This window comes from Gallinula chloropus (assembly GCF_964237585.1).
Source record: "Gallinula chloropus genome assembly, chromosome: 16".
Taxonomy (NCBI): Eukaryota; Metazoa; Chordata; class Aves; order Gruiformes; family Rallidae; genus Gallinula; species Gallinula chloropus.
The window spans coordinates 12,616,191-12,638,903 of NC_140101.1; the positions used below are offsets into that span (position 1 = coordinate 12,616,191).

The window sequence follows — 22,713 nt, forward strand, 5'->3', positions numbered from 1 at the left end:
CTACTCTTGCCCAAATCCTTCTGTTTCTTCAATTGCAAACAGCAGCTTTTCCTTCAACTGCTCATAATTCTTATAGGGTGGAAGGTCTAAGCGATTGAAACTGGGAATAAAGGGAAAAAATTAGTACTGAAAAATAATTAAACCATCACCAAAAAAATCCATGCTGAAGATGGGTAATTAAATGTTTGTGTAGACAGATACTCTGGTTTGCAGCCTGTGACAAGCTAATTAGCTACATAAATTTATATATTTCTGAGACTTGAAAGTGAAGAGTTGAAGTGCTTGATCAGCACTCGTTTCCTAGAAACACAGTGTACTTGGTAAGAAGTTTCCCAACTTCTCCTGGTTGGTTAACTACAGGAATCATTCACAGTTGAAATTTTTCAACTGGTGTGTTTTTACTAACCACTTACACACCTGAGGAACTGGGTAGAAGCTACTTTCTCTCTAGGGAAGGAGGAGTGTGAATGTGGCTACTATCGTGATGGATTGTAGTGGTAACAAAAGATCAATCCCAGCCTCTTTGGACAGCCCTGGTAATTACTTGAAATTTTTTGTAATACACAAATCCATGGAGGTTATAATGGAAACTGCTCCACCCCAAAAGTTTTTCAGAAGTTCAGCTATTATTGAAACACAAACCTTGTTCTTATAACTTGGTGTTTGCTGTCACAGTCTCAAGCATTTCAGCACTTTTACTAAAACCTCCAAGTAGATTCTTGTCAGCAAAACCAGAACAGTAGTAACATCCTGATACTCACCAGGTATGACTTCTAGGCAGCCAGTTTTCCTTTCCAACTTTTTCAATACAAAATTTTTGGGGTCCGTTGCTCCCTGTAACAAATTCAAGTCAACAAGGCACAGGTCTAGTTCCCTCTGTATCAGTAGGCAACGTGTTACAACTGAAGGATGAAAGGCTTAAACCCAGGACAGTTCCTCACACAGAAAAGACACCTGTCTTCCACTGTCTAACCCTGTCTAGATCAAAGTATGTCTGTGGTGACATGCATAAATTTGAGGTGATTTTGAAACTCAATGCCACAGGTGTAAACATTCCCTCCATCTCTTCTCCCATCATAGTTTAACTATATCCAGGACTTATAAAATAGCATTCCACATAAATTCAATAGAAGCATCCATGAACATGTTGATATTTTTAAAAGAACCAAGTTATCTAATGCATCAGAAGGATTACTAAAGCATACCCATGAGGTCAGCAAATCCTCCCACTGGTAGCCTGCATGTTCCAGTAACAAACTGCAAGAGTCTCATTCTCTTCTCATTATCTATTTCTTTCACAAACTGAAAAACAATTGAAACGAACATTTAGGTACAGATTTGACACTCAGATTTTTCACATCATCATCCACAGGTTAACAAATTACATGGCTTTACAAATAGCTGGATTAGCAGCAACAATTTATATTTCCACATTGTGGATCTGTTCAGTAATTCTGAGTATTGTTTACTAAGCTGTAGCTGCGCTCTGCAACTTCTGTCCTCCTGTCAGTCTGAGAAACAAGCCTACAAACCTGCCAGAACCATATGATCTGTCTGTTGGTCCTGGTATAGTGCCTGTAGATGGTGTGTCTCTGCCAGTCATTCAGATCAATTTCCTGCATTCCACACAGAAGCACCTTTAGAGGAGAAAAAGGGAAACAAAACATGTGAGGACACATTACGACTTTCCTTCTCACTCCCCACACAGCAAAATGGAACATCAGCTGTGCCCATGCTCAGAAGCACCTGCAATGACAATATGCTTGTTTTTAATTTTAAACTCTATCAAATTCATAAACTTTAAACTTTATAAACATCAACTGCTTGTGAAGTGTATTTGGAGGCCACAAAACAGAAAGCATCTCTCATAAAATGGAATGATAAATTCAACAGATGCTTCAGAAAGTGTCATTTTAAGAACCACCTAGAACCTGGTCCAGTCAATATGCTATCACCCATGGCATATTCCATCCATGGCATCACCCAAAAAGCCATTACCTCCAGTTCCTTAGCATCAAAATACTGCAAATACTGCTGTGGCAGAATTTCATTGAAGCCTTCAAAGAAAGCCTGAGTCTGCTCCTCAACACCCCGGGAAAGTCTCCACTCTGCTACTAGCCTGTGAAAGATACAGAAAGATAACGTAAGTGGCCTGTGCTAACCCAAGTCCACATCTTTGTTAGCCTATTTTGAGATGAAATGTACACTAAGTTTAAATTTAAAAAATAAGAGAAAAAAGGAAAGTCTGCAATGTTTTGGGGCATTGAATCATTTTATTAGCAAACTTGTACTCTGTGCAAAGGATTTTGTTTTTCCTTTAAGTTAAACCCCTATGCTTTCAACCATTCTGTATTTTAGATTCCAAGAGGAGGCAGCATCTATTCACTGGTTATAGTCATGACAGCACATCAGTCCTTGGTATTTGAAGAAAGAAAAACCACAGAGCTCACTCTGTTAATCATGAAACTTTGCTCTGTGGCAGAAACTCCACTCACTTTAATAAAAGGGTGAAAAGCAGGCAGGAGACCTGAAGAACCTGAATCCAGGGAGAAGCAGATATGTTGAATTCAAGCCTAACCTGTCAGGAGAACTGGAGTCTAAAGGAGAGATGGCTATTTCCTGTTTTCAATCCTAGAAATTTTGGGGAATTAAAGCAGGGCTCCGAGTAAGAGAAAAGACTATGAGTCAAACTGCAATCTGAGCTCTCCCTGGGTTCCTAGAAACTGGAAGTGGATGATTTTCTGCAGATCCTCCCCCCTTGTTTTCGCCCCCAACATGAATACTTTGCAAAACTGCAAAATGCCAGTATTTTTCTTCTGCAAATACCTTTTCTGTGAATCACTGAAATTATTTCAGATGACTCATATGGTGAATACAAAATCCACTCCCTTCATCCCTCACCCCTTCCCCTGAAAGCAGTCTTCACAGAATGCACCATAAGAGAGGAAAATTCTACTGGGATTCAGTTTATTTTGTGCCTGCAACCTGTGATAGTTTTTTTAAGTCCAAGCACATCCTCCAGGCTTGTCTGTTGAAGATCACACCTTAAAGCAGAGCACGTGGACTGCTGCACAGTGAGGAAGGAGGGGTATTTCAGGACAAAGTAGGTCACTGTTCACATTTTTATTCTTTAATTGCTCTTAGGCTCCTTCCCACTTATTGCTTTAGAACATTCCAGTGCTGCAATAACCATTCATTTGTGACAATACAACTTAAGACATCACTCACAGCACTGTGCTGTTACAAGTGCCAAGGCCTAACTAGACTATAAGCCCAGCTCAGATAAAACTACTCTTGATCCCAAGTATCTTTAAAAAACAACCACCATCACAAAACTAACCCAAACCATTTTTAAGTTTAAAACAACCCAAAACATACATAAATGGCTGGGCAGAAGATCAGCAGGCTATGAAGCAGCACAAGTCTGACAGACACACACAACAATGTAATGAAATACTGGCCCATTCACATTTGTTGGCATCGTGTTCTGCAAAAACTAAATACATCTAAGGAAAAAGCAGACCTCCTCTAGCTGTAATCTTTGGAAAGCATGGATTTAAAAAACTTATTTCTCTCAATATCCTTTCAAATATGATACCCAAACAATTACCACTTGTTGCCTACATCAGCAATTACTCAGAGACAGATTTTCAACAGTGCTTCAGATCACAGTTTGACAATCTTCTCTTGCTAGAACTAAAGAAAGAAAATAAGAATATTTTAAAATCTTCATTTTATTCTTACCTAATGTATTCCTCTTTGTTTTCTTCTGTGACCAGAATGTTGCTACCATTTGGCTTCAAATCATGGCTTTTGATTTCACCTAGAATTTCTTTATCAACTGAGAAAAACATTTCCAGGCCACATTCTTCAATATCATTCTCTCTGAAAGAAACAATATAATTTTAAATAGCTGCCAAGGCCTTGTTACTCATTGGAGGAGATAGGTATGAAGACCCTTAACAAAAAAAGGGTTGGAGCTAAGTAATCAAGATAAAGAAATGTTCCTAACACAATAATTGTGGTTTCTAAGAAGTACTGACTCATTTTACCAATGTGCATACAAAAATTGTAGGGCCAATCAGAAATTTGTGATCAGAGGTACCCTTAAATTTACCAGTCAGAAGGCTGGCAAGCTACTGGCTGATCTGTGGAATACAGAAGCTTTACAAGGAATGCCTTTTTTGCAGATATCATTACCTGTTAGAAGCAGTAAAGGTGCAAGGTAAGGACTCTGTCTCTTTGTCAGATAACAGCAGGTAAGAAGTGACTCAAACTGACTTTGAATGCTTAGTGCACTACCTTCAACTCCAGTATATTTATGGGATTCTCTTGGAAGTATATACTAAAATATCCCAAACTCTTAAGCTAACAGGGTACAAATGTTCTGGACTAAAGAGGAAAGTTTTAGAAATTTCAACATAGGAAGAATCTGTAGGCAAACACTGCTCAAATAGACCCTATTCTCTTATCAGCACGTAGAAGAACAGGTACAACAGAGGAATTTAGATGTTGACATGTGCTTCTGTAAAGTGAAGAATCATCTGCCTATGCAGAGGTTCTGCTGACCATTCCTGTCCACCCCAATGAAGTGGAAAATCAAGGTATTTGTCCTGAACTATAACACTGTGATGCAGCAGTGCTTCTGAACTTGATCTTTTCAAAATCCTTGCTACTGCATGAATTCTCAGGTGAGGAGGGAAGACTTCAGGTGGATGATGAAATAAAATCATCCTTTCCCTTGAAAATGAAAGATACCTGCTGTAGCTCAGTTTGAGCAGAGAACCTCTACAGGTCCCCTTCACAACTGAGAGAACAAGGAAAACAACCATCTGACAGGAGAAGGGCTGAGAAATTGAAAACTACTGGAAGCTTCCTGAAAAGTTGTAACGTTTAGCAAGGAATAAAATTGTATCCACCCTGAAAGGCATGACTTATTTCTCCTACAAATTTGCAGTAATTTTCCTTCATCCACTCCCTGTCAGGGTTCAAGGCTGGTTTGCATTGGGTTCTGGGCAACTGGGCTAGTGGAGGGTGTCCCTGCCCATGGCAGGGGTGGCACCAGGGGGGCTTTGAGGTCTTTTACAGCCTGTTCTATGATTCTAGGATTCATCAGCATTACAGATAAACAGGCTCAATCACACTAAACATGAAAATTGGGACTCTGTACTTCAAAGGTAATGTGCACCCCCCCTAACAAGTCTGAAGGTTTTTCTCCAGAATTTTCATCTCCTCAAATGCTTTTTGAAAGGGGCAAGGGCTTTCATGGACTCCAACCAAGGTTTCTTTGTCACTACAAAAATTGCTACTGATATTTGGGTCCTACTTGCTCTAGATACAGCCTTCAGAAAAGTTCTTGTTGCAGCTTTCAGCTGCTCTATTGCTTTCTTCTATGGTTAAAAACAGGGGGGAGGGAAAGAAGACACAAAAAGAGAATAAAGAAAAAGCAAACACTGAGTGCAGGTAAATAAAAGCACACGTAGCCAGCACTGTTTAGTCATTTGAAACCTGCATGTACAGAGTGAGATGTAAGAGTTGGTGTTGCTAGTAAGTTCTGAGTTTTCTGGTTCCTTGCTAGAGATGCAGACTTCTGTCTTTGACAAAAATCTTTCACTATGGACTGCTGGTACCCAAGAATAGTCTTGGAAATTTTGCACCAACAATCCACTGGGTGGTATCCTACACCACCACATATTCTGAATTAAAATGATGGGAAAAGGTAGCCTGTGATGTCTAGGACAAGGCCCCATTTATTGCTATAGACAAGCAGCCTAATATTGACACCCACAACCCCTGTGCTCTCTTTTAGACCATTATAAATTACATACCACCAAAAGAAGCAGACATAGAATAAAACCAACACACTCCAGCAGCACTGAAAGACTTAGTGATTACTGGGTGTTACAAAGATAACTCATTGCTTTGAAGCGTGAGAAGATGCCACACACACAGATGCAAAGACACAGCTCTGTCTAGCAGGGTAAAATACCACCTTTTTATGCAAGACTTTCCAGTAAATATTAACAGATTAATACTGTTTGTAGGGTAAACATTACTGTATGTGCAACTTGTTACAATTTAGTCAGAATTATAGTAAAGATTCCAGTAGTGCTTTGCAACTGATACACTTTCCAGTGGGGTTTTTAGTAATAAATGCACACTTACTTCTTGGCAAAAGTGAAAAATCAAAACACTGTGTGGTTATTGCAATAAAAAAAATGAAGTCAAACTCACTTTACCCAGATGAGAGAGTTGTAAAACTCTGGGTCAACAGACTCTAAATCCTTCAGTCCCACTGGCTTGTTTAGGATACGTTTATAGAATGGCAGAGAGAAACCAGTGTCAATGAATTTCCCGTGGAACAGAGCCTGAAGAACATGAAAACAGAGAAAATAATGCAAAGGATGATTGAATACTGTTGAAATTAATACTGGAAGGGGTGGCACTGGGCAGGGGGGTGTCTCTGAGGTCTCTTCCAACTCAAGAGCATTCTAGGATAACAGACAGTAAAAAGAATTACTGAATAATGTTGAAATGACAACATTCTGTACTATGTACCAATGAAATTCTAAGCCAAAGAATTAAAACAATTTAGAATATCATGACTGCTAATCTGCTGAATTGACTTATACCAATAGTAGTTATATCCAAGCACCTGATAATAGTTTTATCTAAAAAAAAAGAATTATGTGAGAAAACCTCTATCTACTTTTGAACTTACCATGGCAATGAATCTTCCAATAAATTGGAAGTATTTCAGGTGGTCTGGATTAATGTAGGAGGCTGGGTTTATCTGTAAGCAGTAGTTATCTTTCCCTGCATATTCAAACAGGCAATACATTGGGTTCAAAACTTCATGTGACAATAGAAAGAACCACTCCCTGAAATCACACAAACAATAAAAACACATTTCAAAACAAATTAATTTAGAAATTACTTTAGATAACTTGTGTTGATTTAGGAGCTTGTTGGCATAGAGGCAATCTGATTTCTTTACCAGAAAGTATGCTAGACCAAACTGAAACCAAGTTGAAACTAACACAAGTTATGAATTAATATGCAAAGTTACAATGATATACAACTGTCAGTGGTTTGGATAAAACAACATCCTCATCTAAATGAGTGGATTAAAAGTCTAACGCTGGCTGAAACTTCAGGGGTTTAGGGAGTGCTGATTTTAATACATGCACTTCTCTGTTACATGCCAGTGAAGACTTCTGACTTGGAAGTAGATTTATATTCACTTTTTCAATAAACTTCTACTTGGATATCAATGGTTGTGCCAAAGGCTTACTGTAATTCAGTAAACTGAGATGATTAAATTAATTCCTACTGCGAATTGAAAGCAATTTCATACAGTTTTAAGACATGCATACATCTTAAGGAACTGTCTTCCTCAGCTATTCTGAGGAAAGATAAGGAACAAATTTAGCTAATATTTTGAAAGCACTGTGGTTTAAGTAACTACTTTGAGCAAGTCTTCACACCAGCAACTTGCAGAAGAAGGTATTATTTGCCATTTCATTTCAGTTTACCTTGCAACACCTCCATAATCTAAGCCTTCTTCACCAGGGAAAATAACCCATAAACGTCTCCGTAGATCCTGAGGGCTGAAGCTCATTATCTTAGGTAAAAGAAAAACAATCAATTCTTTGTAAGAAAACAGCTATAAGCACTGCCCAGACTTATTACTATTTGCTATCAAGCAATATAGCATTTAATAATTCAGACCATAAACCAAACTGAGCACAAGCAGCACCTTCTTATGCAATGTTCATGGAATTTGAAATCTTAGTGCAAACATATTTCCGTAGATTAATAAGTAAAAGATGTGAATGAAAAGTAAACTGTAATTCTGAAATTAAAGATCAAGGATACTTAGGCCAGAAGCCTGTCTAGAAATACTACAGAAATCCAGGCAGTAAATAATGGGGCCCTAGCTGAGTAAATGTGGTGTTACATACCATACTGCATGGTACCCCAGTTAAAAGTAACAAAGACACCTGATCAAGGACTCAAAAAAAAATAGAAACAAAATATTTTTTCATTTTACAGCTTCATCTCCTGAAGTCAGTAACAAAAGCCTAGCTGGATTGTTTGGGTCTTATAAAAACTTAGGCAAGATCATAGATGCTAAGGAACTTTACTAATGCTGGGTTTAAGACAACGATGAAATGTGTAATGCTGATCTGGACAAGTGCCAGGGGGTTACATAGAGAAATTTCACTTAACACTTGTGTGTGTCCCAGATCCTTAAGTTTCTACTCGCAATTTGGGTCAAGATTTCCATCTTAAAATCTCTCCTAGATATCTGTAGTATCATCACAAAAAAATTATAACCTCAACAGATATCTGCAAATGATGGATGAAGTATAAAAATTAACTCCAGTCTTTGCAATTCTGTTTCCCCAAGGAAACACAAGATTGTGTAATTATCTAAACATAATTACATCATCTGTCTCTTGATTCTTTCCAGGACAGTATAATTTTATTACTTCTATGGTTACTGTAAAAGGACCAAGGGCAATTTCAGTAATAAGGCTGGAGCTAACTTTCAGTTACAGGTTTAATCTTGTCCCCTTCTAAGCCCTTTTATTTGAAGACATCACTGTTTTGAAATAAAAGACAAGCCAACTGCACTATTTGTTGCTTCTGCTAAGCCATTTTACAGTAATTTGAACAAGAAAGCATTAACCCTTGTTTAATAATAGATTTATCTCAAAACATACTATTCTATTAGTTCAAATTTCCTGGCCTGACACATCTATGATAAATCCTACAGGAAATGAAGCCTTAAGACATACAGTAATGTAAAAATAAAATCAGCTAGGGACAGATGAAACTAAAAGTTCCTCTCTTCTTAGATAAGGTCTGTATTTTCGTAAGTTACTTCGAAGTTAGAAAAATACAGAGGTGGCAAGGAAAGGTATCTGCCAGGAGGAACTTTTCCATGCACTTTCAATCCTGTTTCTAAGTACCTTATTAGGCTGACAAAGAGCTTCTTTCCACTTCAGTTTAACAAGAAATGGGAGTGATTTATTGCCCCAAAGAACACTCAAAAAAGTGAAAGTAAATTCCAGAACACTTGAAAATTTTGTGCAGGCACAAATTTTAATTGTGGTTCAGGTCTACAGACATTGACAAGAATGTCCCTACTAATAAAATAATTTATTTTCTTTTAACTGTTTCATTACTCATTTAAAGACCCAAAACACCCAGACTTAGATCAACTTAATGTATTTTTTTTTTATGTAGCCTATGCTTATATAACACACTGTTAGGAAAAATGTGCCAACAAATGTAAGCACAGCATGAAAACATCCTGAGAGTGGGAAGCTGCTCTGCCACAGCATTCCCCTCAACATCAACTTAGATTTTTTTTAAAAAAAGAGCAAATATTAAAAATAATTTAAAAATTACATTCTCTGTTGAAATAATTTTTACAGCCTGAACTTGATGCATGATTTTTTAATATATAAGTATGAATGTATCCTATTAAGCTAGTATTTTTTGTTAGTCTCACTTAAAATAACATTAGCAAGATGTCAAAGGATCAAGAATGACATGTGACAATAAAATATAATCAGCTCAACTCTTGATGTCCACAACCAGAATGCTTTCATACAATACCTGTTGAAATGAGTCCTCGAATAAGGTTTTTCTGCTCACTGTAATCTTTATGTGCTGTGGCATCACCAGTTGCTGAAATGGAAGTTTTCAGAGGTGAAGCATACAATCTTAACATTTCTGATCCAAAGTTTGGACTATTATTTGTTATATATATTGTTTTAAGAATTACAGTTGAATTTCACTAATCAAGATATTTGAATTTAAATCTACTCCAAGACAAATTGCTTCCAATGTTGGTATCTACAGGGAGGTGGATGTGTGTCCAGATCCTGCTTCAAAGACTACCCTCTCACAAGAGATCAATAATGTCAGCATGGCTTTCTACCCTGGTATTTAATATTAGAAAATTAGGTTATTGTGGTGGTTTAGCCCTGGCTGGAGGCCAGATGCACAAAATTCAGAGTGAAAAATTAGTGTCTCTGCTGTTTTTCAAAGGACAATTCATTTGACTCTTGAAGACTGGAACATTTAAACTTAACTTTTCCTAAACACTGACTCACTTAATCTTTTGATATAAGTAATGCCTTGAGGACTGAGGCAGACACACTGGAATCTGATACTATGCCACAGCATGTTAATGTGTAAGACAGTATTCTTCAATGTTTAGGCATGCTGTGTCAAATACCCTGCGTTTTCTTCCTTAAGTAGTTACTAATTAGTGCAGGAAGTAGATCTTGCATTAACTATAAAAACACTGTGCCTCCATATATTCCCTTATCAACAGCAGAAAGAAAACGCTATTCTGAAACTCACCACTTTGGGGGGAAAAAAGTAGCTAAATTGATGCTTTCCTTTATTCTAAGAAGTTTTAAAGCCATAGCTTGCCTAACCTTAAAGCTTACATGAGTTTATACAAGTTCTCTATTTACTGAATATTTTGATTAGCTTAGTTTGATTAGCTTTACTTGCAAGGCACAGAGTTCATGTGAAGCATGTAAGCAAAACCCCCAAATGCAAACAAATATTCCCAAGAAATTAATCTGTACCTGACACCAAAATCGGAAGTAATGGACCTTTGCCTTGAAGTCCCGCACATAAGCGATGTGGGGGCCATTGGACCTGGAACCAAAAGGAGAAAAACACATTAATTTCAATTTTTTTTTTTGGTAGCATAAATAAAATCCTATAAATGCAGTAGTTACAGTTGTGTGGTTTAGCTGGTTATCTAGTTGGGAGATTCTTACTCACTTTTCTATTTTGGGGTGTAATTTTCTAGTTTTTAAGCTAAAAAAAATAAAAATAACGTTCCTTTATAAATTGTGGAGGACAAGCACAGGACATTTTAACCAGTATCTGATTATTAACCACAAAAAAGACTCTGACAATAAGGATGGGGTGATATTCAGTTAGTTTCAGTTGGGAGTTAAATTCTGTTTTTATCTGCATTGTGGTCCCTAAAAATCAAAGCAAGAAAGGGTTGAGTGTAGTTTAAAAGAAAGACTGGTAACTGTAAGAAAAGTATCTGGTCATCAACAGCACTGATGAAACTCATCCATTACACTCAAATCTTCCACACTACTTGGCAAGAAGGATTCTGAAGCATTCACAACACTCCAGAAAATTCAGAAACATCGCTACATGTAAAACTTTCTGCATAAGAACATACCAAGAGGGGAAAAAACCCAATCATTTTCAAAAATGATGTGTGCTCAGCTTCCCTTCTGAAAAGTCAGTATGTCAAAATACTTACAGAGCAGACTTGCCCGTGCGGGGATCGATGTATGTGGTGGTTCTTCTATTGTGATCCACAAAATAGGGAATACCATCCACAGTAAATCGCATCTCCCAGCCCTCTGGTAAAGGTTTCTCATTTAATTGACTATGGGTACAAAAAAATACTTAGTAACTGATCAATTTAATGCAGTAAGTCAATTGAATACCTGAAGACAGTAAAAACTTTGGCAGATCTAAAAAAACCTACAGTTTGAGAAGCTTTAAATTCCACAGTTATTCTGCCTTTTTTTTTTTCCTCTTAAATCTTCATGTCAACTCTCAAAACAACCATTTCATTAAACATTAGCTCATTTGGTTGCACTACCTGGAATAACAGCAAATAGAAACTTAAGGGAAAAACATAAGCCAGGTTTATTGATGTTTCCTCTACTTCAGCAACAGAATTTTAACTTCTGTTACATTTTTACTTGCTAACTGACATAATTCTAATAAGTAGCTGTTGGCACCTCATGCATAAATCACAGCAGCCAAAAACTTAAGGTTTCAGAATGACAAAAATGTAAGAAAAACCAAAATCTGACTTCCAACTCAATTTTGGTACAAGCAAAAATAGATCTTAATGTATTTGGAGGACCTGAATAGTATCACTCCAAAGTGCTCTGAGAGTGACTTCTTTTCACAGAATTACATTGTAGGCCCATACTTCTAACTGTGAAGTTGGCATATTTGCTTGTTGGGTTGTACAAAGAATAATACTGTTCTCCGCACAGTCAGCTGCTGCAGACGTGACTGGGATGGAAAAGGTGCCATCTCTGGCTGCAGTGATTACCCCTCCACACATGCTAGGATATTACACTTCACTTTCTCTCCACAGAGAACAGATCAAGTTGCTTCAAATGAAAATTTTCAGCTCAAAAAGAAAGAATTGCTACTGAACACCCTTCACACCCTCAATGTCCTGCACCTACATTCCCTGCCTCAAGTAGTCACAGTGAACAGATCCTGAAAAAAACCCAGTATTCCATTACTTTCAGTAGTGCCTCAAGTTCTCTTTCTGTCTTTTTTAAAAGCTGTGAGTAGAGGAGCTGCAGTTTTTCAACTCTGTCTTCCTTCTGTATTAGCTATTGACTGTCTAGGAAATAATCAAATTCTTGTTGACGTTCCTTTGCACTATCACTGTGTGATAGAAATCCCTCCCTCCCCCAATGATACACATGTTTAGATATGAGAGTCTTATTTACAAAAGGAGGAGCAGTCCATGTCTCTGCTGCAGGCGGCATTTCCTAGCTCTTTGTTACATTTTCATTCCAGGTTTCCATGAAACCAGCCCTGATTTCTTACCCCTGACTCCTGGGATCCTCCCACTGAGTGATTCGTGTGTTGTGATTGACAAAGTACACTCTGCCATTGCCATCAGTTCTCTTTTCTGAAAGATGCAAAAGGAAAAAAAATTCAGTACCTACTTCATATACTGCTGAGACTGCATAAAATAAATTAATAATGTTAAGCCACAACCTCTACAGTCTTCAGGTTTCTCTGCACGTGTTTTCACTTTCCCTGTCATTACACCTCAATAGGGTAATTCATAAACAGTAAGCTGTCCTGGTAGTAATGACTGCTAATAGTCACAGGAAACTGCACAATCACCTGTCCTCAGACAAGTCTGCACTCAATGGTATTCATAGGTAAGTTCTTTAAATCTCGATTCATACCCTGAGAAGGGAAAGAGTCTCCTCCTGCACTGCTCATACCAACAACCCTGACCCCAGGAGACTCTGGGCATCGTAGGAATAGGATCATTGGTGTGGAGGAAGTTGCTCCTCACAGGGGATTTGGCTTCACTGACTGACTAACTTTTTAGAAAGGTTTTGCAGTATTTTTCTCAGATAAAATTTTATATGGATTAAAATATTGATGAAGTTAAATATCCATCTTAAGACCCTTTGGGATGGTATTTCTTGTTCAATCATAAGAAAGAAATCTGAATTGGTTGAAAGACAAAACATAAGCTGTTTGCTCCACAGGGAATTCCAGCTGCTTCAGTTACTGTGACATACCTTGCAGTAAACACAAAACAGGTAATGGATGTATACCCAAGCATCAAGAAACTACAAGGGCTTCATATGCAAGTAGGAAAAATCAATGCAGTTTCCAAGATGATACATTTATATTTTCTCTCAGATAGTTTAGCATATGCCCATGATTGAACAAAGCTTATGATCAATGCCCTGGTTTGGTCTTCTGTACCATTCTGCAGCTCTTTATGCAATTTTTATTTAGTACTGCAAAAAAAATAGAGTATATGAAACCAGGCCAAAATCTGACTACTACAGGTGAAAAGCTTCAATTTAAAAGAGAAGCCTGGAAGTAAATACTTGTGTATCAGAGTTACACTGATGGTTGGATTCAACACAGTGCAGAAACTCAGCTTTGTTTTTCCTGGGCAATGCCAACCTAAAGAACCTTCTTTGAAATGTACTGTGTGTAATGCAACAAAAGCACAAGTGTGGGGAGCAACAATTTTATGACATGAAACAGCATCAACACCAGAACTGTAATTCCAAGTAGTTATGTTTGAAAAGCAGACAACTCCAGGTCTAACTGAACCGAGTTATTACTTGCTTTAAAATTACACAATTCAGAGAACTTTACCTTTGTACCATGAAACTTGAATTCTTTTCTCTGCTTGACAGTCATACCAGAAATTGGTTTTACAATTGTTTTTGTGTACATACTGTTCTGCACACCCCCCACACCCCCACTCCCCAATTATATTAATAGTAAATTGTTCACCTGGTAAGGTACAAACCTAAATTTATTCTGGGGAGAGGGGCAAATCAAAAAGTGGTTAGTTCCCATTATACAAAAAAAAAATTGAAACCAACAATACTCTCCAAGAATTGGCCTGGAGAGAGAATTTGGCAGTCTGATTTAGAGATAATTTAGAATCTGATTTGGCAGGAATGGTATGGGGGGGGGGGAAATGCTGCCTAATAAAATGGTAAAAAAAGGATGACTGTGAAAGAAGCTATTATGATAGTTATAGGGAGAGTAAGCCAGAATACTTGATAGTTTCTAATCTACTTTGAAATGCCACATCCTTGTCAGGACTCCATTTTAACAGCACATTTGATTAGATTTAATTTTAAAATATTTTTAATTCAGATTTTCTTTTCTTAAAAAATAGCCCAGAACAGCTAACAACATAATTTGGCAGAAGTGCACTCTAATGTTTAATTACACCACATTACAAAACACTTTCAAGTCAGTCTTACCCCATCCATGTGGCAGAGGACCAAGAGGATCAAACTCTTTGTTCTGTGTGGATGAGAAGTCCTGGTTCTGCAAGTCACCGAAACAAATGGTGCATTAATGACTAGGCATTTGCTTTCCAGATGTTCTACCACAGCCAACATGAATTATTGAAGCAAATGCATTTTTGTTAACGTTACATATAAACAAAGATGCCAACAATTTATTTTTCTCCACAGAAAAGATCTATTCTACAGGCCTTGGCATGCTTAATTAACTACAGTGCCAAGAAAATTATTCTTTGTTTAGTGTCCCTGCCTACACAGAGGGAAAATTAGTACAGTAGCACCCAAAACAATCAGAAAGCAAACCACTTCATTCCTGCATTGAGGACAGTTTTTCCTACCACCATTCCCAAGGTCCATTTTTATTCTCTACAGATACAGCAAATTTAGAAGCTACACCATTCTCAATAAACTGACAGCACGAGTTGGATTTATCTAAAGGCTAATGTTCATCAGGGGTAAGCAATGGATGTAAAATTCTGGAAGGACTGTTTTCAATTTTCTTTCGTAACATTCATCGTGCAGATTTCATTTTACCCAAAGCAGAAATAAATGTCCTGTGAGCTTGCTTAGCCTCCATATCTTTGGCCAAGCCAATATAAGACACAATAGAAATAAACCAGGTTGTTACTAAGCTGTAGTTTGTTTTGTATCAATGGCTTTTACCAGCGTGACACAAAGTTTATCGAAGAACTCCACCTATATTCAGCTGACACACAAAATCCACTACACTGCACGTGCTGCCTGCAGTCACTACAAGGACAGGAACAAGTTACCTGCCGTGCTAAACACAAAGATACTTATTGTAGTGAATAATCCATAACAAAGCTGGAAGTCACCCACAGGCATGTCCAAACCCCCACACTTACACTATCAATAGCAAGAGACAGTAATGGGTTGAAAACAATATACCCCTGTTACTTAACCTTTAGAGTCATCATTCTATTCCTTACCCCATATATAAACCTCTGGTTAAACTGCTGCATAGCTCCTTGTAGCTGGCTGCGCTGAAGCTGCCACTGCTCGTAGTTTCGGACAGACTCCAGTGTTGGTCTCTGCCACGTCGTTGTTCTAGTGAAGTGGTCAACATAGTAAATTCTTCCCATGTTGTCAACGCGTCGCTCCCAGCTTTTAAAAAAATCACAAGCAACAATCTCAATAGCATGCAGTTTCAAGGGCCTGGAGGCACTTTCAGGCAGTATGTTGGAACTGGATATAAAGCATGGGCTCATCAGAAGACTTCCCCCCCCTTTTTTGGCATCCACTTAAACTTTGTAAGAGCTAAAACTGTTGGAAGAGGATCACATTTACTTAGTCATATACTATACCAAGTATTATATTTATCTTACGTACCATTTACTGTATTTTCAGGGGGTTTTGCATTAGTTTACAAGCTATACAAACCACGGTCAGTACTGCCATTACTGCATTTATTCCACTCATCCTGTAAGACAGCAGAAGCTGCTGGTTTTTTCCCAAATAGACAGCAAAACCCTTGATAGTTTGGGCTTTACAATGCTCGATTTCCTCACACTGTAGCTTGGCAGAAAAGGTGTGGGCATCAGGGTTTGCTTTGGTTTGGTTTTTTTTTTCCTGGTTTTGTTTATTATTTTCAGTTCATTTGAAAGCAGTACCACTTACAAACAGTGAAAAAACCTACCATTCTGAGTACACTTAGGTAATACACTTGTCAGTCCCCTGAGATCAAAATAAATTGAGTATGTAATGCTACAGGCTTGGGGCAGAGTGGCTGGAAAGCTGCTGGGCAGAAAAGGACCTGGGGGTGCTGGTTGATGGCTGAACATGAGTCAGCAGTGTGCCCAGGTGGCCAAGAAGGCCAACAGCATCCTGGCTTGTATCAGCAGTGGTGTGGCCAGCAGGACCAGGGCAGTGACCATCCCCTGTTCTGGGCACTGGTGAGGCTTCAGCTCAAGCACTGGGTTCAGGTTTGGGCCCCTCATTCCAAGAAGGACACTGAGGTGCTGAGGTGTCCAGAAAAGGGCAATGGAGTGGGAAAGGGTCTGGAGCACAAGTCTGATGGGGAGCAGCTGAGGGAACTGGAGGGGTTTAGTCTGGGGAAGAGGAGGCTGAGGGGAGACCTGATGGCTCTCTGCAAGTCCCTGGAAAGACAGTATAGTGAGGTGGGGGTTGGCCTCTTCTCTCAAGTAACAAGTGTTATGACGAGAGGAAAAGGCCTCAAGGTGTGCTAAGGAGAGTTCACATTGAGTATTAAGAATGATTTCTTCCCCAAAAGGGGAAGCAGTCTGTCCAGAGAAGTGGTGAAGGCACCATCCCTGCAGATATGCATAGATGTGGTGCCTGGGGACGTGGTTTAGTGGACAGACTTGTCAGTGCTGGATAAACAGTTGGCTTGATGATCTTAAAGACCTTTTCCAATCAAAACAATGATACGATTCTATTCTCCCATTCTGTGACAGGTCAGTCCCCTTTATGAGACTGCCTGCCAGTTTTTCTTGTTCAATGCCAAGTAGTCTTCACTATCTGATGTTTTTACTTTGTAATTCTGTGCAGTGTGAGAACCATTTGAGGACAAAGTGACACAGAATATTCTTGTGCTTTCCTTACATTTTTTTGAAAAATAAGAATCACAGAACAAGTGTGAACACAGCTTCCCTGTAAAGACTAACAGAATTGGCTGTTTGGATGTTAACAGCTGGAAAAGCCTAATAACCAATGCTGTTTTATAAGATTACAGTGGATTAGCATCTGGGAACCCCGAGGCACGATCAAAGGGCTGCAAATAGTACCCTCAGGATAAAGTGGTAACCATGGGCATTCTTGCTCAAGCTGATAGTTACCTCAGTCCCAAAATACTTTTCTGTGGTTTTGGTTCTCTGTTACAGCTGGGGCTCTCTACTGTCTTTAACTTAAATCTGTTTCTCAGTAAATCTGCACTTGCTTCATCTTTGACAGGAAATTCAGACTCTTATTTTTGACATTCAACTATATTCCATAGGAGGTACTATTCATTTTTGCAGAACTCCTTGGAGACAACCTGAAGCATCTGTTTGCACTGGGTTCATATTTCTATTTACAGTCATGTTCTTTACCTTTCAGAAACTGTCAGTCAAATAATTTTTGAAAAATTCAGGCACACCCTAGACAATCATATGACTTCTCCTGGCTCACCTTGGAGGAAGAGGCTCTGGCCGATCCCACGTGGTTCTTTTTTCAACGTGATCTACATAGTATACTCGGCCATGTTGGTCTACTCTTTGCTCCCAACTGAAAATAAAACAGTATTTTTATCCTTCTCCACATCAAACTACTCCATCCACTCATCTACAGCATAAAGATGAGAAATGTTTACTTTCATAAATAAAAAGATAAAATTAACGCCTATACATACAATTTTTGCAAACAGTGAAGCAAAGTTTTGTATTCAGTATCAAGTATATCAATAACCTGTTGAACAGACTTGTCTGTGGAGCAGAATGCCCTTTTAGAGTAACATTGCTTCAGTTTATATGCAGAGCTTATAAGGGCACTGGTGATATTTTCTGCATAAGCAGTGTCTGGTATGACTTACCCTGTGTTTGCATCAGATGTAACATTGCAGGGGAAAGTATTGCTCATTTGCCATTTCTATTGAAATCAAAATGGTAGAGCAACAACCAGCTTTTTCAAGATTGCTTTTAGTTTTCACAATTATCCTGTGAGCTAATTCAGACCTTTCCTACCTTTTGGTTCAACTACCTAAAAATTAAGCCAGATAAATAGTTCACCAGTTACAACAGTCACACTAGGAAGCTTTTCCTTTCCCTCACTCTGAGTCCAGAAACTTTTCTATTTTTAAATAGACTCTAAATGAAAGTTTTGAGTAAGTAAACCCAGCATAAAAAAATGAAAAAAATCATTACCCAGGTGGGAGAGGACCTTGACTGACTGTAGCCAGTGCCTGAGGTGAAGGATTTACTGGCTGGATCTGTCTTGATACTGGAGGTGTGGTGAGCACAGCAGTTGCAGGAGCTGTTGTTGCAGCTGTTGCCCCTTCAGGGCTCTGTTCTGAAGATGTATTTGCAGCTGTACCGGCCAGTGATCCTGCACTGGCCCCATCATCTTCTGTGGATGTGGATGAAGGACCATTTACACTTGCTATGATGTCAGAGATATCAAAAAGAGAAGAAAAAACCATCCTTTTAACTGATAATTATCACCAATTAATTTTAGAAGTTGTAAATCACAGAAGTGAACATGCAAGAACTGGCATTTCAAAGGGTTTGCATACAGCTACATTTTACACAAAAACTAAAAAGCAATTTTGTCTCACTTTGTACCAATGTTGTGCAAGAACTGCCAACAGCACAATTTTGATGTTTCTGATAGAATAAATTGTATTCACCAAAGCAAACTGCCTACTTCTTATAAACATTTAAGAGTCAAACAACAACACACCTTCTTGCATTTACCATTTCTAATTTGGAATATAAAATTTTTAAGAAGGTATCTGAGATTGCATGGAAATAAATAATCACAGAATGGGAGGGGTATACATATATTCTTTAAATGTTTTCTGTTTTAGTGAATGGCATGTGGCAGGTGGGATTAAGAGCTGTACACAAGCCAGGCTTTATTACTTAACTACACTGAATTAATGTTTTCAAGTAATTACTGTATCACAATTTCCCATCCAGTCTCGTCCATCTTTTTCAATTGCAATAGCAGGACTACTGAGGCAGACTGCAGCATATGAGGATAAAGAAGTTACTCTAAAAACTTTTCAGATCTATTTCAGTACAAAATAATAAGGAATGTTAAGTGCTACTGTTTCACATGATTTAACTAGAATTGTAGAAACAGCTAACTAGTATTTCAAAACACAGTGTTATCAACTTGAGACAGTTCTGAGAGTCCTTTGGAAGATTTCAGCTCAAGCCTCAAACTCAGCAGATCTCCTGGTGCAGCTCCAGCATTCAGCTGTGGTCTTTCGGTCCCATCTCCACACTCTGCAGCTGTATCACTGCAATCATTGCTTAGCAGACACTGAAGCAAGAACTTTCTAGTAGAAACAATGATTAAACATCACGTACCAAATGCAAGCTAAGAGATTCCTCCACCAGTTATGTGCCAAAGAATTTACCAGGGAAAAAGTGTACTTAAAAAATATTCATTCAAAGAGTGTGCAGCTCTGAAACAAGGGCCAGGCCCTCAGATACACACCAGCTACAGAAGCGGGCCTGCGGGGAGTGGGTGGAGGTGGTCTGGAAGGCCTGGGAGGTCTAGAAGGTTTGCAGTTTCCATTTGTGAGTAATGGAGAATCGCTGCCATTAACAGTCTTGTTTTCACTGGGAGCACCATCTTCACAGCTTTCAAGGCCATTTGAGTTAGTCCTTTTTCAAGAAAGAACAATGGAGAACTGTTCTAAATAGTGTATGGATGACATCACACTTAACAGAAGTCACTAGAACGCTATAGTTATGACTAGGTGAGGTTCTGACATTATAACAGTAATTATAAAACCCTGTGCATCTGCATAAGCACAGTAAGAGTTAATCTCCTGAGTAATATGAAACCTCAGCTGACAGAAGGACTGTGAAACACACATATCATCAGTGAAATATCCCCTCTCATTTCCCAACCCAATATACCTGCCTTTAGGCCCAAGATCTGCTCAGCTATTTCTGTCCACAAATTCCACTTTTCTCTAACACAATGGGAAGCTGAGACCCAAGAATGGCCTGGGTGCCTTTGCTCAGAACACACAGAATGCTTCAAATTTTTAGAAGACTTCCTTATGCATACACCAATTATCCCCCTAAACTCAATTCTGGAAAGGTGTAGAGAATTTAGGACTAAGCATTAAAATTTTGACCAACAGCTATGAATGAGTTTCTCAACTTTACAAGAATTAGAAAACTAGGTAGTACTGCTCAGCAATTCTGTACTATGCAGTTATACCTAGCAGAGTATAATTCTTACATGTTTGTAGCTCCTCAAGCAGGTTTACAGGTAGAGTGCTACTTCTAAAGCATTTTATCTTCTGAATATGCTCAGCAAAATAAAAAGACTGCCAATTAAAATTCTGGTGGGTTGACAGTTCAAGTAAACAGGCCATCAGTAATAAAACCATAACTTACAGTTTCAGCCCAGTAGCTCTAGAATAACACTGCTTTAAAGGTACACAAAATAAAAGCCAGTAGGTAAGCCTAAGTAAATAAGTTCTAGAGGATCAAGTACAATCATGTACATTTGACCTCAAACACACTTGCTCTACACTAGGTGTGGTGCACACAAGTCATATCATATCACACCAAACCCCAAGTAAATAGTTATAAAAGCGTTTAAGAATCTGGAGTTTGGCAAGTAGTGATCTCAAGTTTGCAAGAGATGTAGCCTAGGATTTCCTCAGTCCCAGAAAGCAAACTGCTGCTGCCTGAACATTGAAGTCAGAAGTATAACCTTTTATCTTTATGTATTTCACCAGTTGGCTTAAGGTATAACATTGCATATCAAAACAGTTATATATGTAATAATAACCACTGCAAGATATATTCCAGATCATTTACATCATCCTCAAAATGAACCTTTAACGAACACCAGACACCCCACTGGTTGGCACTACAGCCAAGTCATCTATTGTTACTATTACACACCCCCAGGCATTCTGAATACTCCAGCATGGAAACATTTTTCTGAGCATGAAAAAGCAACAGCAAACAAAACTTTCATGGGAAGACTCTAGATGACATAGATAAAGAGTTACACATCTATTAAAAAAAGAAGTGAAATTTAAGTTAGCTACTCCAGATGACATCCAAGAATGCTGCACATTGTACAGGTCCTTAAAATCCTTGTAGTACTGGGAACTAATTAAAGTGGTATGGTGCTCATTGCATGTTAATCCACAAACACGTATGGTCACAGTTTATCCTACCAAGCAGAAGGTTACATAATCCGATGGTGACCTTAACACACACACACAACTGCTAGACAGCTTTTGGTATCTTCTTAACAAAGCTAAATATAATTCTGATACCTCCACTCTATAAAGCAAATATATATATATATAAATATCCAGTGCCATTTACTCACCAGTGGAGTTTATTTTTAAAAAAATTATTTTACTTTGTTCAATCACTGGGAGAAGGATGAGGAACATGAAGGGGAAAAACTAAAAGATCAGTCAGGCATGGAGGCACACTGAAGCTGGAAGATGGGGCTCATATGGAAAACAATTTAAAATGTCAATGTACAAGGATAAAGTATTCTTGTTTAGGACACACTGAAATCTTAACAGATACTGTTGCAGACTGTACTCACAAAGTTTTCAACTGTCATCTTTATAAACTAAACAATTCCCCTTTCAGAACTGCAAATGCCAAGAGGCAGTAACAAAACGGAAAAAAAAAAAAGAGGACAAAAGGCTTACCGTGTCTCATTCCTTACTTTGGAGCTATCATTCTGTGTAGGACCTTAAGTACCAGAAAGACAACACCAAGTTAGCATAAGCAACATCTGAATCACTTCCAAGAAAAGCAGTCTTTAACACCTGAAGGTGAAACACTATGTGCTGCTCATCTATTGTCTTATTTCCAAAGTATCCAATTTGCATGTCTATATATGTGTGTGTGTGTGAAGATTTTTTTAAAGCACTGCCACTGTAATATTTTCACCTTACAGAAGATATAACAGGATCTAATTTAAGACTGAATATTCCCAAGCACACAGTTCAGTAACATTGTCTTCTGCCTTTATTGCAGTATCAAACAGCATTCTCCATTCTTCGAGTGGAGCTGGCTGTTCATACCCTTTTCAATGATGACAGGCAGAACAGGAAGGGAAGGAACTTCTCTAAAATCTTCTCTCTGGTTGGCTAGCAAGCAACCTCAGGGCTTTGTTTTCTGGGGGTCTCTAGCCTGCATCCTTCCCTTTATCTGTAACTTACTTCGCATAAAGGAATTCAAGCAGGTACAAAGCATGCCTGCACTCCAAACAGAATTACAGTAGCTCAGCCTAGATTTGCAAATGTTCAGCAACTGCTTATTCAGCCAGCTTGGAAATATTTGCCTTTTGTGTCAGCATTTGCAAAACTTGAATATGCAGCACAGAACTCATCCACATAGCAGAAGTA

The 22,713-nt window shown here is 38.4% G+C and overlaps 1 protein-coding gene across 1 annotated transcript in view; it reads right to left on the reverse strand.

Annotated features, from left to right (window-relative positions):
- ITCH (itchy E3 ubiquitin protein ligase) overlaps positions 1–22,713 on the reverse strand; it is a gene marked incomplete at its 3' end in the record, with an annotated part of 55,478 nt that continues 32,765 nt past the window's right edge. Inside the window, exons 6-24 of the mRNA XM_084271443.1 lie at positions 22,012–22,054; positions 19,803–19,972; positions 18,503–18,737; positions 17,772–17,867; positions 15,575–15,749; positions 14,580–14,646; positions 12,646–12,730; positions 11,321–11,449; positions 10,617–10,689; positions 9,631–9,702; positions 7,536–7,624; positions 6,722–6,881; positions 6,235–6,368; positions 3,745–3,885; positions 1,999–2,119; positions 1,533–1,637; positions 1,206–1,302; positions 762–834; positions 1–100 (exon numbers count right to left, since the gene is read on the reverse strand). Of these exons, the coding sequence (XP_084127569.1) occupies positions 1–100; positions 762–834; positions 1,206–1,302; positions 1,533–1,637; positions 1,999–2,119; positions 3,745–3,885; positions 6,235–6,368; positions 6,722–6,881; positions 7,536–7,624; positions 9,631–9,702; positions 10,617–10,689; positions 11,321–11,449; positions 12,646–12,730; positions 14,580–14,646; positions 15,575–15,749; positions 17,772–17,867; positions 18,503–18,737; positions 19,803–19,972; positions 22,012–22,054 (2,165 nt within the window). The remainder of the gene's footprint in view (positions 101–761; positions 835–1,205; positions 1,303–1,532; positions 1,638–1,998; positions 2,120–3,744; positions 3,886–6,234; positions 6,369–6,721; positions 6,882–7,535; positions 7,625–9,630; positions 9,703–10,616; positions 10,690–11,320; positions 11,450–12,645; positions 12,731–14,579; positions 14,647–15,574; positions 15,750–17,771; positions 17,868–18,502; positions 18,738–19,802; positions 19,973–22,011; positions 22,055–22,713) is intronic.